The sequence below is a fragment of the Zonotrichia albicollis genome, chromosome 3 (assembly GCF_047830755.1).
Source record: "Zonotrichia albicollis isolate bZonAlb1 chromosome 3, bZonAlb1.hap1, whole genome shotgun sequence".
NCBI lineage: Eukaryota > Metazoa > Chordata > Aves > Passeriformes > Passerellidae > Zonotrichia > Zonotrichia albicollis.
In genome coordinates, this window is record NC_133821.1 from 42,153,674 (window position 1) to 42,166,990 (window position 13,317).

At 56.7% G+C, this 13,317-nt stretch overlaps 1 protein-coding gene across 1 annotated transcript; it reads right to left on the reverse strand.

The window, feature by feature from the left end:
- Positions 1-2,396: 2,396 nt before the first annotated feature.
- TMEM151B (transmembrane protein 151B) lies at positions 2,397-11,389 on the reverse strand. Its single transcript, XM_074538631.1, has 2 exons — positions 11,105-11,389; positions 2,397-4,105 (listed from the first exon to the last, which is right to left on the reverse strand). The coding sequence occupies exons 1-2, from the start codon at positions 11,195-11,197 to the stop codon at positions 2,669-2,671; spliced, it is 1,530 nt and encodes a 509-aa protein (XP_074394732.1). The 5' UTR covers positions 11,198-11,389; the 3' UTR covers positions 2,397-2,668.
- Positions 11,390-13,317: the final 1,928 nt, after the last annotated feature.

Consider the following 13,317-nt stretch of genomic DNA (forward strand, 5'->3'; position numbering starts at 1 on the left):
TGTCCAAGGCACCTTGGAGGCTGGAGATAGAAAGATGAGCCACTGCAGCCTAATTTAAGCAACAGTGCAGATTTCAAAGAGAACATGTCAGGAAGGACAAGCGGGGACCTCATTCCTCACTAATGACCCATTGCAGCTCCACTGCCTCAATTCCCTGGGACATACAAGCACACACCATTATCTCCCTGGAGTCAGGAGAACACTCCACACTGGCCTTGGCTTACATTAGGCCCTTGGAGAGAGGAGCACGAGTGCACAGCGAGCCAAATGTCATTACTAAGCAAGGAAATCCCAGGGCTGCTTTCGCCCAGTCTGAATCTATGCCAAAAATAATGAGAACAAAGTGCAGAGAGGGATGTGCCTACATCAGAGACCTTAATCTTCTCTGTCCTCCAAGGGACCCTCTTCTTTAAGCCAACATCTAGCTCTGGTAGTGAAAGTAAGGGCAGAACTAAGGGCTAAGACAGAATCATAAACATAGTGAGATTTTAAGAGACTTCCTGTTCAAACCACTGTTATTTGTAGTTTAGCACCCCAGATCCAGGAGGACAAGCTGACTTGAAGGGCAAGAGACGCTAACCAGGATATGCAGGGCATAAAGAGCAGAACAGACTGCTCTGGGGGAAATGAAAAGTGGAGCTCTACAATGCCCACAGGTACTGACCACTCCAGGCTTGCCAGCAGGAGATGACTTTCAAAATAGGACCAGTGTGGAACATGGGTGCATTGCAGCCTCCTCAAGACCTGGGAGGCAAAGCAGTACAGCAGCACGATCAGAGAGACAGACCCCTCATTAATAGCTGGCAGGAGGAAGATGGCTGGACTAAATACAGTGCCTCACTGTTCTGTGACAGATGGGGAGGCAGACACAGAGCACAATGCCCAGGTGCCACTGGACTTGCCCTTGTCACCCCAGATGTGCTGCTCTTAGCTTTTGTCAGCCACAGCTGATGAGGGAAGAAGGGTGAAGCTGAGGAATAGTGCTGGAGAAATCGCTGGCTGATTTGGCATGCACTCCCCAAAGAGCTGACTGAAAAGGAGACAGCTTTTCTGAGAACAAGGACGCAAGAGATCTGGGGATGTGTTGTTGGAGGAGGAAAAGCTGGGTGTGTGCATGCTGCAAACACTGTTGCAGCTTCAGTGACAGGAAGGTTCTTTGCCCAAGGTCACTGAGATCCTTTCCAGCAGGGTAGAAGGGGCAGCACAAAGCCAGAGCAACCTGCCCTGACAAGAGCAAGGCAGAAGAACCCAGTCGCTAATGAGCTAAACAGAAGAGACACCTCACTTCTGACAGCCTGACACCTCCCTGCAAAAACTGTTGTGCAAAATGTTTCGCTTCAATCAGGTTTTCCTCTAACATATCCCCAGCCTCTGTTCTGCAGAACATCCCTCTTGGCAGTGCCTCCTGCACCAATAGTGGGGTACCACAGAAACAGAATCCTTTTGATCCTCCTTTCCCCAGTCAAAGTTCCCAATGCTCCAGCATGCTTTTGCATTTGTCCCTGCTATCCCCAGAGCTCTCTGCCAAAATGAGGCTTCCAGGAGCCTGCAGCTCAGAGTCCACAGCCAGAGCCCAGCTGGATCTCATGCCAAATTCACTTGTGCAGGCTTGCACTAACCTGCTGCTCCATTATCAATAGGTGAACTGCAGCTGAACCTACCAGAGACTTCCTTGATGCTTGGCTGAACCAATTAAGACTCACTTCAAAGCCAGGAAGGGTCCCCAGCCACTTGATGTGCCACCTGATACCACAATGTCTGTTCCAGTGCCATCCTCTTCCCCAGCTCACCAGGGGCCTCCCCTTTTCTCTTTCCAGCTGAGCCCTCCTCCAGCAAACACATCAGTAGCGCTGCAGATCTCTGCTCCATCTCGATTTGCACATTCATCCCTTCCCTGGTGCTGCATGCCCAAACAGAAAACCCTTTACCAAGGGGATGCTGACTCACACCTGGCACACCGAAACTTCCTCAGGAGCTGAGCATGAGATCCTCTGGAGGCAATGCCATTCCCAGCAGTGAGAAAAAATAACAGTCGGAGCATGGTCTAAAAAAAAAGTGGACAGGGTGGGGAACAGGCAGGGGGAAGGGGAAGAGGCGGATTCGTGGCTTTCAGCCTTTGCTCTAACCTGCCATTGAGCTCCACGTGCCTGGGCACCCATGACCTTCTGTCACAGGCAGCGACACCCTGCTCCAGGGGCCTGCTCTCCTCCACCCTGTCAGGGCTCTCGCTCCAGTGTGGGAAGCAGGGTGGGCAGGAGTGCAGCAGGGTGCTTTTTGGTGGCTGCTGGTTCCTTGGAGCACGAGCCAGCCTGGAGCCAGGGCTGGGAGCCAAAGCCACCCCCTCCCTGCATCAGGCCTGTTGTTTTATTCCCCCCTTTGGGTCTTGATACCATGAATTATGGTTTTGCTGTTGGTTTGGTTGGGTTTTTTTTTTTTTGCATGTGGTGATCGGTCGAGAGTTCTGTGCCATGTCAGGGGGAGCATCAGCATCCACCCCTCGGGGAGGTCAGAGCCACAGCGGGGGAAGGTTTTGCTGGCTGCCGGAGCAGGATGCCATGTCCACTCCATCCTGATGTCCTCCTGGGCTATCCCCCTCGTGCTCCTCTCCCCAAATCCTGCGCCGGCTTGGGCCGGGCAATGGACAATGAGATCTCACCACCGTCTGCTTTCACAGTGAGGTCTCCACGCAGGACCCATTGCGATGGAGGTGACGGTGGTCATGGTTCAGGCAGCCTTCGTTGCGGTGTACAATGAGGACAGGGAAGTAGAGGGCATCCTGATAAGGAGGGGGGTCTTCCTCCTCCACAGTCACCTGGCTGGAGAGGCGTGTCTGCTCGGTGGGGCAGCTCTGCTCGTTGAGGCTGCCACTCCGGCTCTGCCAGAGGCAGCTGCGGCGCGAGCCGTACAGGCGGCCCAGGGAGAAGCGGCTGCTGCTGAAGGGAATCCTGGGGCTGCCGTTGCAGATGCTCAAAGCGCTGCGGGAGAAGATGGAGGAGCTGCTTATAGTCCTGTGGCAGCGCTCGCAGTTCTGCCGGTAGCCCCCGTAGCGGCAGGCAGAGTAGCTGGTGCAGCCAGAGAGCCCCACCAAGTCCATCAGCACCGCTTCCGAGTAGCTGGGCACCAGCTGCTGGTTGGAGCGTATGTGCCACTCCAGCTCCGTGCTGTCCACCGTGTTGACACGGGGCATCCTCCGGCAGAAGGAGCGCTCCTCAGCCGGCGTCACCGCCACGTAATCGAACCCAAAGAGTTTTTCCACGTGGTAATGGACGTAGGAGGTGCGGTACTCATTTAGCACCCGCAGGGGCCAGGACAGGGTCAGCAGAGCTGCCACCCAGAAGACATAGTGAGATACGTACCAAGGCAGGTTGTCTGGGTCGGAAAAGGCCACCATGTATTCCTTGAAGTCCACATTTTTGAGGTGCATCCCCTCCCTGGCCTCCATGTAATCGTCTAGGCCCTCGTTCTCCGTGAAGAAGCGGGCCCGCTGGGTCAGATAGGAGTTCTCGGACTCCACGTTGGCAAAGCTGAAACACTTGGTGAAGCGGAGCCGCGTGGCTGGGTAGCTCTCCAGGTCGATGAGGTCCTTGGAGATGTCCTTGACCCCGCAGTTGGAGTAATCAAACTCGGCCTCTGCCACGTGGGTGTTGACCCGCTCGTGGTACACCTGGGTGGTGGTGTAGGCATCCCCGTTGCGGTAGCGGGTGACCTGCCGGGTCCTGCGCACGTAGTGGTAGCTGATGGCCTTCCACCAGATGCAGGGGGTCGCCTGCTGCATGCGCTGCACGCGCTCGTGCACGCTCTCCACGTCCACCTTGTACTGCAGCTCGTTGCGCGTGTAGCAGTGCCAGCACTCCACCAGGTACACCACGTAGAGCATCACCAGGAAAGCCAAGGGGATGTAGACGTAGCCGTTGGAGCAGGGGCTGTCATGGTACATCATGGACTTGCCCTTGTAAGCGCTGTCGAAGGTCAGCCGGGTCACCTTGGTGACGTGGCACCAGGTCATGGCTCCCATGCAGCCATACATGAGGAGGGACAGCAGCAGGCATTTCCAGTGGGACTCTCGGCACAGGGACTTGCTGAGAGACTGCTTCACTGGCCGCTGCTGCTCCGGGGCACCGGGGAGAAGAGAGAGAAAACAAGAGAGGAGTCAGTAGGCTGCAGGGGAAGGGGAGCAGGGTGCTGTGGGGGCACCTATAGCTCTGTGAACACAGACCAAACAGCAGATGCCATGGGGCTCCTGGCCTCAGCGGGCAGGGCAGAGGCTGGGATCTCTCACAGGATGACAGCCATGCAGTGCAGGCAACTATCACCTCCATTTCTGGTGCTCTGCCCCTCCCTGGGAGACAGACAGAGCCCAGTTGGACATGGGGGAGAGAGGCAAAGGATAACTCTGTCAGCCACACCCTGAGCATCTCCCTTCTCCAACAGGGAGTAAACTCTACCCATTGCCACTTCCCAGGGAGAGCTGTTGGAGCACCAGATAAGAGTCTGGGCGATCTCCTCCACATTCCTCAGCTCTTGCACCCACCCCACCAGCACAGGCAGCTCTAACTGATGTCACCCCACCTGAGCCCCTCACCACAGCTCATCCCACTGCACACGAGTCTCTTCCCCGCTTCCCAGTAATGACCAAGGGCAACATTCCAATTCCTCCACCAGGGCGGCACAAGCTGCCTGGTGTGCCTGTCAGATGGAGAAACAGCCCTTCTGCAGCTGGGAAGGTCTGTGCTTGCTAATGACAATTCCCACTACAACACTTGGCAGCCTAAGGAGCTCTGAAGTGCTTCTCAAGTGCTTTATAAACCATACCAATGAGAAAGTACTTTTCCACTATTGAAATGGAGCCACCTCTGGTAGGAGAGAAAGCAAATATGGAGTAACATCCTAAAAAGTGTTCAGGCTGGAAGGAAGGAGCATCCTACCAATCTGCAGCAACAAGGAGGGCAAGAGGCCACTCACAGCTGCTGGCAAATGTGCCTGCGTGCACTGGGATTCAGATGTGACAGTCCACACTTCTGAAAAAATTGCTCTTAGGTCTTTCATGGTGAGGAAAAGGCGGAACTTCAGCAACACGACTTTTTAAAGGGATTGCACTGGTGCCTTTACCACAGCACAGTGCAGGGCTTCACACAAACCCATGAAAAAACTTGGTTAAGGAAACCTCGGTCACTCTGCAACACTCTAAGTCTCAAATATTGATCCATTGTCTGTGAGATCTGATATCATCCTACCCAAAGAAAGAACAGACAAAGTAACTATTTGCTTTCTTATACAGAAGATTTCATCCAGCGATCTCCAAAGGTGCAACCTGAGAGAGGGGGTCAAGACCCCCAGCCTTGTGCAGATGCCACCAAATTCACTCAGAGGCTCCAAGCTTTGCTCCCCCTCTGCCCCCGCAGGCAGCAGCAGCTCCTGAGCCCACCTCTGCCATGGCAGGGGCCAACACCAGCTGTAATGACCCAGCACTGCAGTCCAAGCCTGGCTCCATTATTCTCCACTCCTGAGCACGCTGGGCTGGAGAGGTCTCTCATCCAGGAATCCCAAACAACTGAAAGGGCTCACACTGCTAGGAAGCAGGAGGGGCACTTTCACTCTGGTATGAAAATAAAAATTAAAGCAAGAACCAGAAATCACAAGGGCACTGACAGGTCTAGGGGTAGACCTGGGCCTCTTCTTTCATTAAAGAAATGCATCTTGCCCTTCTGAAGAGCCCCTCATTCCTGGCTTGGTGCTCTAGAGTCCCACAGGCCAGTATTTCCTCCCCACCCTTGTCAAAGCCTGCCAGTGGGACTTCTGTCACTGCACTCATGGATCCAGCCCAAATCCACAGCAGAGGTTTCCCTCCTGGAGGCACAGAGCTCCCCTGCCTGCCCACCCCAGCAGCCAGCCCATGATGAGCAGAGCAGGTGGCACATCCAGAGACACCACTGCTGGCACAGGGAATGGCAGCACATCCCACTGGCACTCCCAGCATCAGTAATGCTGAGCTGCTCTCTTTGAAGCCACTAGCTGAGAGCAGGAACCTGGGGACAGACAGACAGACAGACAGACAGAGCCCAGGGCTGGCAGGTGGGTGGTACTGGCCTGCAGGCAGCTCAGAGAGGTGCAGGGTGGCACTGCTGGCATGGACGCACATGCAGCCCAGTCTTCTGACCACTGCAGCAGCCTCACAGTCATGGGGCAAGGAGGCAACCCCAGGTAAGAGAAAAGGGAGTGAGGAGAAGAAAGGGGGCCTTTCAGGAGGCAGAGCCACCTGAGCTGTGCTCTCCCTCCTGAGGTCAAGGCTGCAGTTACCAGAGCCTGCTCAGACCCCTGTCTTTGCTTGGTTGCAGCACAGCTCTCCCATGCTGGAATACTGTGCCACTGCCCAGGCAGCTAAAGGCTTCCTCTCTCACTGCTGCCTCCTGCGTTGCAGGCTTTCTCTGGCAGCGGCAGCCCTGCTCTGCCTATGAGGATCTAAAGGAGCAGCTGAGCCAAAGGAGGAGCGTGGGGAGGGTCTGAACAGGGCCCTTGGGTGGTACATGCCAAGCCTGGGGTGTCTGTGGGGCGTGAATGCTGAGAAACAGCACCTTGTTTAGGAGGCAGACATGCAAACAGCACAAGGAATAAAGCAAAGCACCCAGCTCATTCATTTGTCAGCTGGGGAAGGGGCACCAGAATGACAGGTCTTTGGACACGTCTGTCTCAGAAGAGCAAATTCCACCTCACAGCCAGTCCCCAGCCCCTGGCACTCTGCACTGCCCGTGTCACAGGAGAAGGGAGCCGCTGGCTGCCACCCTGCAGAGATGTAGGCAAGCCCCACTGCGGTTACCCACCCAGGGCAGGGAGCACGATGCAGCCCAGGCTTGGTTCCAGGAACTGTGTTAGCAGGGCTCTGGTCCATGCATTAGTCTCCTCCTAGGACTACGCAGTACTCAGATACTGCAGCGCTTTTACGGGGTCACACTAACCCCTGCTGTAAACCGTTTACAACCCAGCCTTGTCCCAGGCTTTTGGGGCTAAACACACACACCTCAGCTGCTCTGGTGGGGGCTCCGAAAGCTGAGCAAGTGCAGGGACGGGATACAGCCACAGCAGAGACAGAGGAGGAGCCAGATGCAGAGTCTAATCCCAGTAGGAACTGCAGCATCCCTGCTCCTCTCCCAGGCTGCAAAGGGCTCACAGGAGCAAACAATCAGCTCCAGAGATTCCTCCGCAGAAGCAGCTGAATAAGATTGTCTCCTTGAGCTCTTAACCAGCCTTGGATAAGTCCAGCATAGCAAGCAAGCAGATGAAAATGCTGGGGAAAGAGAAATCTGTCTCAGAACAGTGTCACTAGGAGGAGAGCAGGCACTGATATAAATGCCATCGTCATCTGCCCGCTGCAGTCTGATGGAATGAGGCAAAAGACTTGCCCTACTTCACTGCAAACAGGGTTTCCCTCCATCACCAGGAGCCTCCCTCACTGATCAGGCTCCAGCACTGGAGAGTGGTGAGCAAATCTGCTATTGCAGGTGCACTGGAACATCCCTGCAGTGCTAGGGGGCCAGGCTGGCCATAGCTTAGCTGAGCCTGTTGTGGGATCCCAACCAGCTCCCTTCCCTGTGCTTCAGTTCACCTCAGGGAATGCATGGGGCAAACCTCAGCAGGCACTAACTGAGACACAGCTCGGGAAAGGCAAGGGGGGGCTGCTGCTTGGGCCTCCCCTCCCTCCTGCCTGGCACTGCCTCTGACACTGCCCTGAAGGGGACAGAGATGGAGGCCCACACCTGCAGCTGCTGCTCGGGATGGGTGGGGAGGGATGGAGGGGATGGGGGGGATGGAGGGGATGACTCACAATCAGCCATGAAGCAAAAGGGGACACCCACAATGCACAGGGCAGAGGCAGTAGAAGAGGGGACCCCCAACACTGCTTGCGCTAAACTCCTTTGAGGTCTGGGGGATTCTCTTTTACAAAAAACAGCCTCAAGGGACAAACCTGCCCAGCACCTCAGTGGCAAAGCACATGGGTCAAAATCCCTTAATCACCCCTGCAACCTTGACCCTCCAACTTTGAATACTAAAACCCATCAAGTTCTTCAAGCTACTCCCAGTAACAGCCTGGCTCTGGCCCCATCCACTGTCCCCTTTTTTAACAAGCATTTCCATGTCATTACCTCCCATGCCTCTCACCTGCCCCTCCCTGCAGAAATCTCTGTGAAATCTCCAATTCACCTCCAGAATGCTAAACCTTCATATTTCGAGACAGCCTGGGTTTCAGAGGGTTAGGAGTCCTAGAGACAGCCCTCTAGAGGGCTGAAAAAACAACCCAAAAAAGGCCCAGAGCAGCAGCCTGAAGGCCCAGGTAGTTCCCGAGTGCCAGGTGGTGGCAGCAGCCTGCAGGGGACTCCAGAGGGACTCCTGAGCATCAGTTTCCATGGCTCTTCCTCAGGATTCACTTACATCATACAAGAAATGAATAAGCCCTGATTCCTTTGACCTCAAATCCCCAGAAAAAGGGGGGTAGGGAGGATCCAGTCATTTCTAGGAATTACCACTGTCTTTGAAGGCTCTGGACAAACATTGGCAACTCCTGGCCAGGATGGTCCCAGCAAATACCCACATCACGCACCCCATGCCTACAGGTCCTGTCTACAAGCAAGAGGTGGCTCAGTCCCAGGCTGGCAGGGTTGCCAACTGCAGAGGACAGAGGAAGGCTGAGCATCGACAAGCCAGGGAATCCTGCCAGCAGTCAGCTCCTGCAGCGGTACCAAGGTCTCCATTTCACACAGCAGCTTGGAGGAGGACTGCTTCCTTCCATCAGATCCCCCCTGAGCAGCAGGACAAGGACAGGTTTTTCCTGGTTCCCAGCTGAAGAGCTTGTCCCTTGGCGTCTCCTACCCTCCAAGTATGCACTGAGGAGTGAAATTCAGTTCACCACCACTGAGTGTGGGTGTAGGCATGTGATGCCAAGATGGAACAAGGGCTCAGTCAGCTCTGGTTAGCAGCTCTTGCTACTTGCCTTGCTGGGACAAGATGAGAAACACCCGAAGCCCTGCCTGGCTCCCAGACACAGCAACCTGAGATATCAAGATGAGAAACCTTCAAACAGGACAGGGCAAGTTTCCCATATTCCAGACATCTCCCCTGGCTCCCCACTCGCCCTGGCCAATGGACCCTGACATGTGGGATTGAGCCACACTGCGGGGACACTCGGCAATGCTGGCACCAGCAGCTGGCTCTGATGGAAACCAGGACATTGCACAGCCCGTATGGCACTGCATAGGCACTAGAGGGGAGGAGGAACATTCTCCCCTCCTGGTAGTTCTGAAGACAAGAGGATTGCACTAGGTCAGCCCATGAATCCAAGATTGCCACTAAAGTCTCTCCTCATTGCATCAGATGAGACACCAGCAAGCGTGGCACCATCACAAGAGGCTGCAGCTTTCCTCTCCTCCACCAGCTGCTTCATGCAAGTCTGTGACAGTTTCTGGCCACTGCAAGGATGCCCTTAGCCTAAACAGGGCAGGTCACGGACTACAGCCCTTCTGCCTGCCCCCATGGAGTGTTATACTCGTTGGCAGCCACCACAGAGTAACTGTGGTGCTTGGACAATCCTATAATCCCTGCGAGCCAGGGGGCACTGTAGGTGAGGGAAACCCGTCTGGGCACTGCCCCTGCTACACTTTCACCCAAACTGGCTCCTGCTCTGGCACCTCTGAAAAGTCTGTGCCATCTAGAAAGTAGAACCAGCACTGCCAGAGCACTGGCAGTGAGAGACCACATCACAGCAAGCACGTCCTCACATGCAAAAAGCACCTCACAGTTTGGCTACCCTCGTCAGGGTCTGTCTGAAGAGCTGGGCTCAGATCATCGGGAGTTGCTGAATGCAGGCAGGAAGAGAGTAACAGACAGAGAGTATACAGTATGTGTGCAGCTTCCCAGTCCTTGAACTTCAGCATTCCTCTCCTGCAATTATTTCTATCTAAATATAAATCTGTATATATAGCATAACCGTGCATGGGCATGCATGTTCTGCCCAAGCCAAGGAGGCAGAGAATACCAGGATTATGCAGCACTCACAAACTGCAGCTCCTCATCAGCAGAAGGGGAAGTGATGCACCAGCTTCTGAGTACCCCCAAGCTGCCCTTTGAGCTGTGGTCTCTCCAGAGAGGGCAGCCCACCACCTGCAGGAGAACACTGCCCTTCCTACACTGCCTAGTTCATCTCCACGGGTCAGCACCCCCACGGCATAAAGTGAGTCCCACCAGCCAGTGCAGCTGCCTTCCCTCTTCTCGGGAAGCCCAAGCTGCAAGCAGGCTCTGTAGAGGCAGACAAAAAGGCTGGCACTCCTGCCTCCCGGCAGTGCTCCCAAGGCACAGGGCACCCTGCTCTTGACCCTTTCTGGCGTCTCCTGCCTGGACTCCAGAACAGTCATCTGCTGAGGAAGACTGCAGCACACCTGGAGGCAAGGCTGTGCTGGTACCCGGCCTGCCCCAGTCTGCACCTTCCACTTCTCTAGCTGGGAGCAGCCGCCAGCCAGCAACAGCCCCTGGCTTTGCCATGTCCCCAAGCCCTCTACCCTGCTGCCCACCGCGTCCTGCCTCACAGCGACCCAGGCAGCTGTGCCACATCCTGGATGCGCCCAGAAGCCAGCGCACAGCACGGAGGGGGTCTCCACGTCCACTCCTCCCAAGCGTAACAAGCTCTGCCCGCGGCTGTAAGCCCAAACGGTGCCCCGCGCTTCTCGTTTCTGATTTTTCCCTTCCTCCTCCATCCCGGCCACTCCAGCTGCGGCCCCCGCTCCGGACGGCGCGGGCTGCTGCCTCCCTTGCAGCCCCGGAGGCTCCGCAGCGATCCCCAGGTGACTGGCAGCGATGGAGAGGAGGCGCGCCGGGGCAGCCCTTTGGCGGCAGGGCATGCTCGCCCCCAAACCCCCCGTGCCCCCTGGCCCGCATCGCATCCCCGGGGCCGGAGCGGGGCGGGAGGGGCTCCCAGCGAGCGGTTCCGTACCTGGGCGGGCAAAGCCCGGCCCGGCCCGCGGCGGGGCGGTCAATGCCCGCGCCACGCAAAGCGCCCGGGCAGGAAGGAAGGGTGGGTGGTCGGGGGCAGCCCCGGGCCGGGGGCGGCCGCTCTGCTCACCTCCTCTCTGGCCCCCTCCGCCTCCTCCTCCGGAGGCACCGGCGTGCTGCTGCCTCCCTCGCTGGCGGCGGCCGCCGAGGCCGGGGGGGACATGGCGGCGGGGGCGCCCCGCTGGCGGTGCCTGCGGGCTGGGCAGCCGCATTATCCCGCCCGCCGCCGGGCGCTGCCTCGCCGGTGGCCGGGCGGGCGGCGCGGCGGCGCGGCGGGCGGGCGGCGCGGCGGCATCGCCCCCAGCCGCGGCTCGGCGGCAGCGCTGGCCGCCCGCCGGCCCCGGCCCCGGCCCCGCCGCAGCGCAGCGCCGCTACACGCGGCGGAGGGCGGGCAGAGCCGCGGTGGGAGGGCCGCGGCGGAGGCGGGGGGAACGGCACGGGGATGGATTGGGATGGGATGGGATGGGATGGGATGGGATGGGATGGGATGGGATGGGATGGGATGGGATGGGATGGGATGGGATGGGATGGGATGGGATGGGATGGGATGGGATGGGATGGGATGGGATGGGGATGGGGGCACGGATCCGCGCCCGCCCGAGCGGAACGGCAGGTGACCTTGAGGCGCCGGGCGGCAGCGGAGAGGGAAGGAGCCCGGTGCAGAAGCCCCTGCCGAGCCCCACCGGGAGCGGAAGCTGCCGCCCGGCGCAGGGGAAAGCTCCTGCTCTCAGCAGCGCCGAGGGGTCGTCAGGCTGTCTTCGGTCCCAGCTGGCCAGCTGATGGAGAGGTGAGGGTCCCGTGGGTTTTCCTTCCCTCGGGATGAAGCGGGAGAACCGGGAGCACTTTGCATGTGCCCCGTCTGCTTTTCTCATCTGTGGGCACCCCAGCTGGTCGGGGGAAATGGGGTAGTGCTGACCGTGCTGGCACTCACGGAAATCTTTAGGTTGGGCAGGATCTCCCCTGCTGTGATCTGCGCCGGGCCCAAAGGCTCTCAGCTAGCTATTGCAGAGCCAACTGCAGCCTATTTCTCCACAGAGCTAACATGTTTGGTTACACGGATGAGTGGAACAGTCTCTTCAGACCCTCAACCTTAACTGACTAGAGGGACACACACACACACACAGTTTGGGAAGGGTCCATACTTGTCAAGATCTGGATATTGCAGGTACAGCCCAGCTTCCTTGACAGTCAGGAAATCAGGTGTCTCTGCAGGTGCTTCCCCAGATCCAAACTGGGGAGAAGCACAAGCTGCAGAATTTGCTGGAAACTACTCTTTTTCTGAGCTCTGAGGCTCAGCCTTGGCAATGGGATGATTGGCATGCCCTTGTCCACTGTTGCCTGGGATGAGGAAGGAACAGTGTGTAGGCCTGATGGTCCCACTCAAGGAGATGCATCCGAGGGGAACTGCCAACCCCTGCTTCTTATGGGAATAGCTGTGATGGCGGGGGGGTGCTGCTGAAGGAGCTCATCTTCAAAAGAGGCTGGGAATATGTTTCCTCTCGCCTTTCCCCTGTTTCCATGGGAACAGCAGCAAGCAGGAGCAGCCTGCTTGGAATTTCACTGCCTACCGCTCAGACACCCCCTGCCCAATCACCCCGGCAGACTTTGGCTCTTGGGGGTTTCAGACCCACCCTCACATGACAGATCCCATGCTCCGAGGAGAGCTCACCCATGGATGTGTGTCATGGCAGAGCAAGGCAAAGAGGCACAAGGCCAGAGCTGCCACAATTCCTGGAGCAGCATGTTGTTCCATGCACACTAGCAGACAGTTGAAAATAATTTGCATTCCTATATGCATTTCTGCTTTTTATAGGATGTGACCTCAGCTAGACCAAAAAGTGCCTGAGGGATGATCGCCCTCCAGGAACAGCACTGGCTTTATCTCAAATATGTGAATATCACACAAAAAGAGCAAAGCAGAAGGGTGAAGAGGGGGGAGAGGTGGCACAAGGTTATGCCTTTGCATTTAATAGTCCATGGTGTCTTTTTCCCCAAGGAATTTGTCCATTTACTTTTGAATTTGTTTTGATTTTGGACTTGTAGATGCTTCATGCATTCTGTGGCAAGGAGTTTCACAGCATACCCACAGACTCAAGGACCTTCCTTTGATGTGGCCATCCTGGGCTTTTTATCCACTAGGACTAACCCTTGGGAAGCAGGCTGCTGCCACCCTTATGGACCTACCCACAGTGCGATTTATCCTCCACTGGTGGAGTTGGTGGCTACTGGTGAGCCAGAGGTAGAGGTTTTTGTGTCAGGCATCTTTGATACTGGTCCTGGCAG

What these genes read in the sequence shown, in the direction of transcription:
- TMEM151B (XM_074538631.1), bottom strand. Translation starts at nt 11,197, where the DNA reads ATGTCCCCCCCGGCCTCGGCGGCCGCCGCCAGCGAGGGAGGCAGCAGC. An exon ending in CGGAGGGGGCCAGAGAGGAG is followed by an intron (nt 4,106 to 11,104) that starts GTGAGCAGAGCG and finishes GCCCCGGAGCAG; the next exon opens with CAGCGGCCAGTGAAGCAGTC.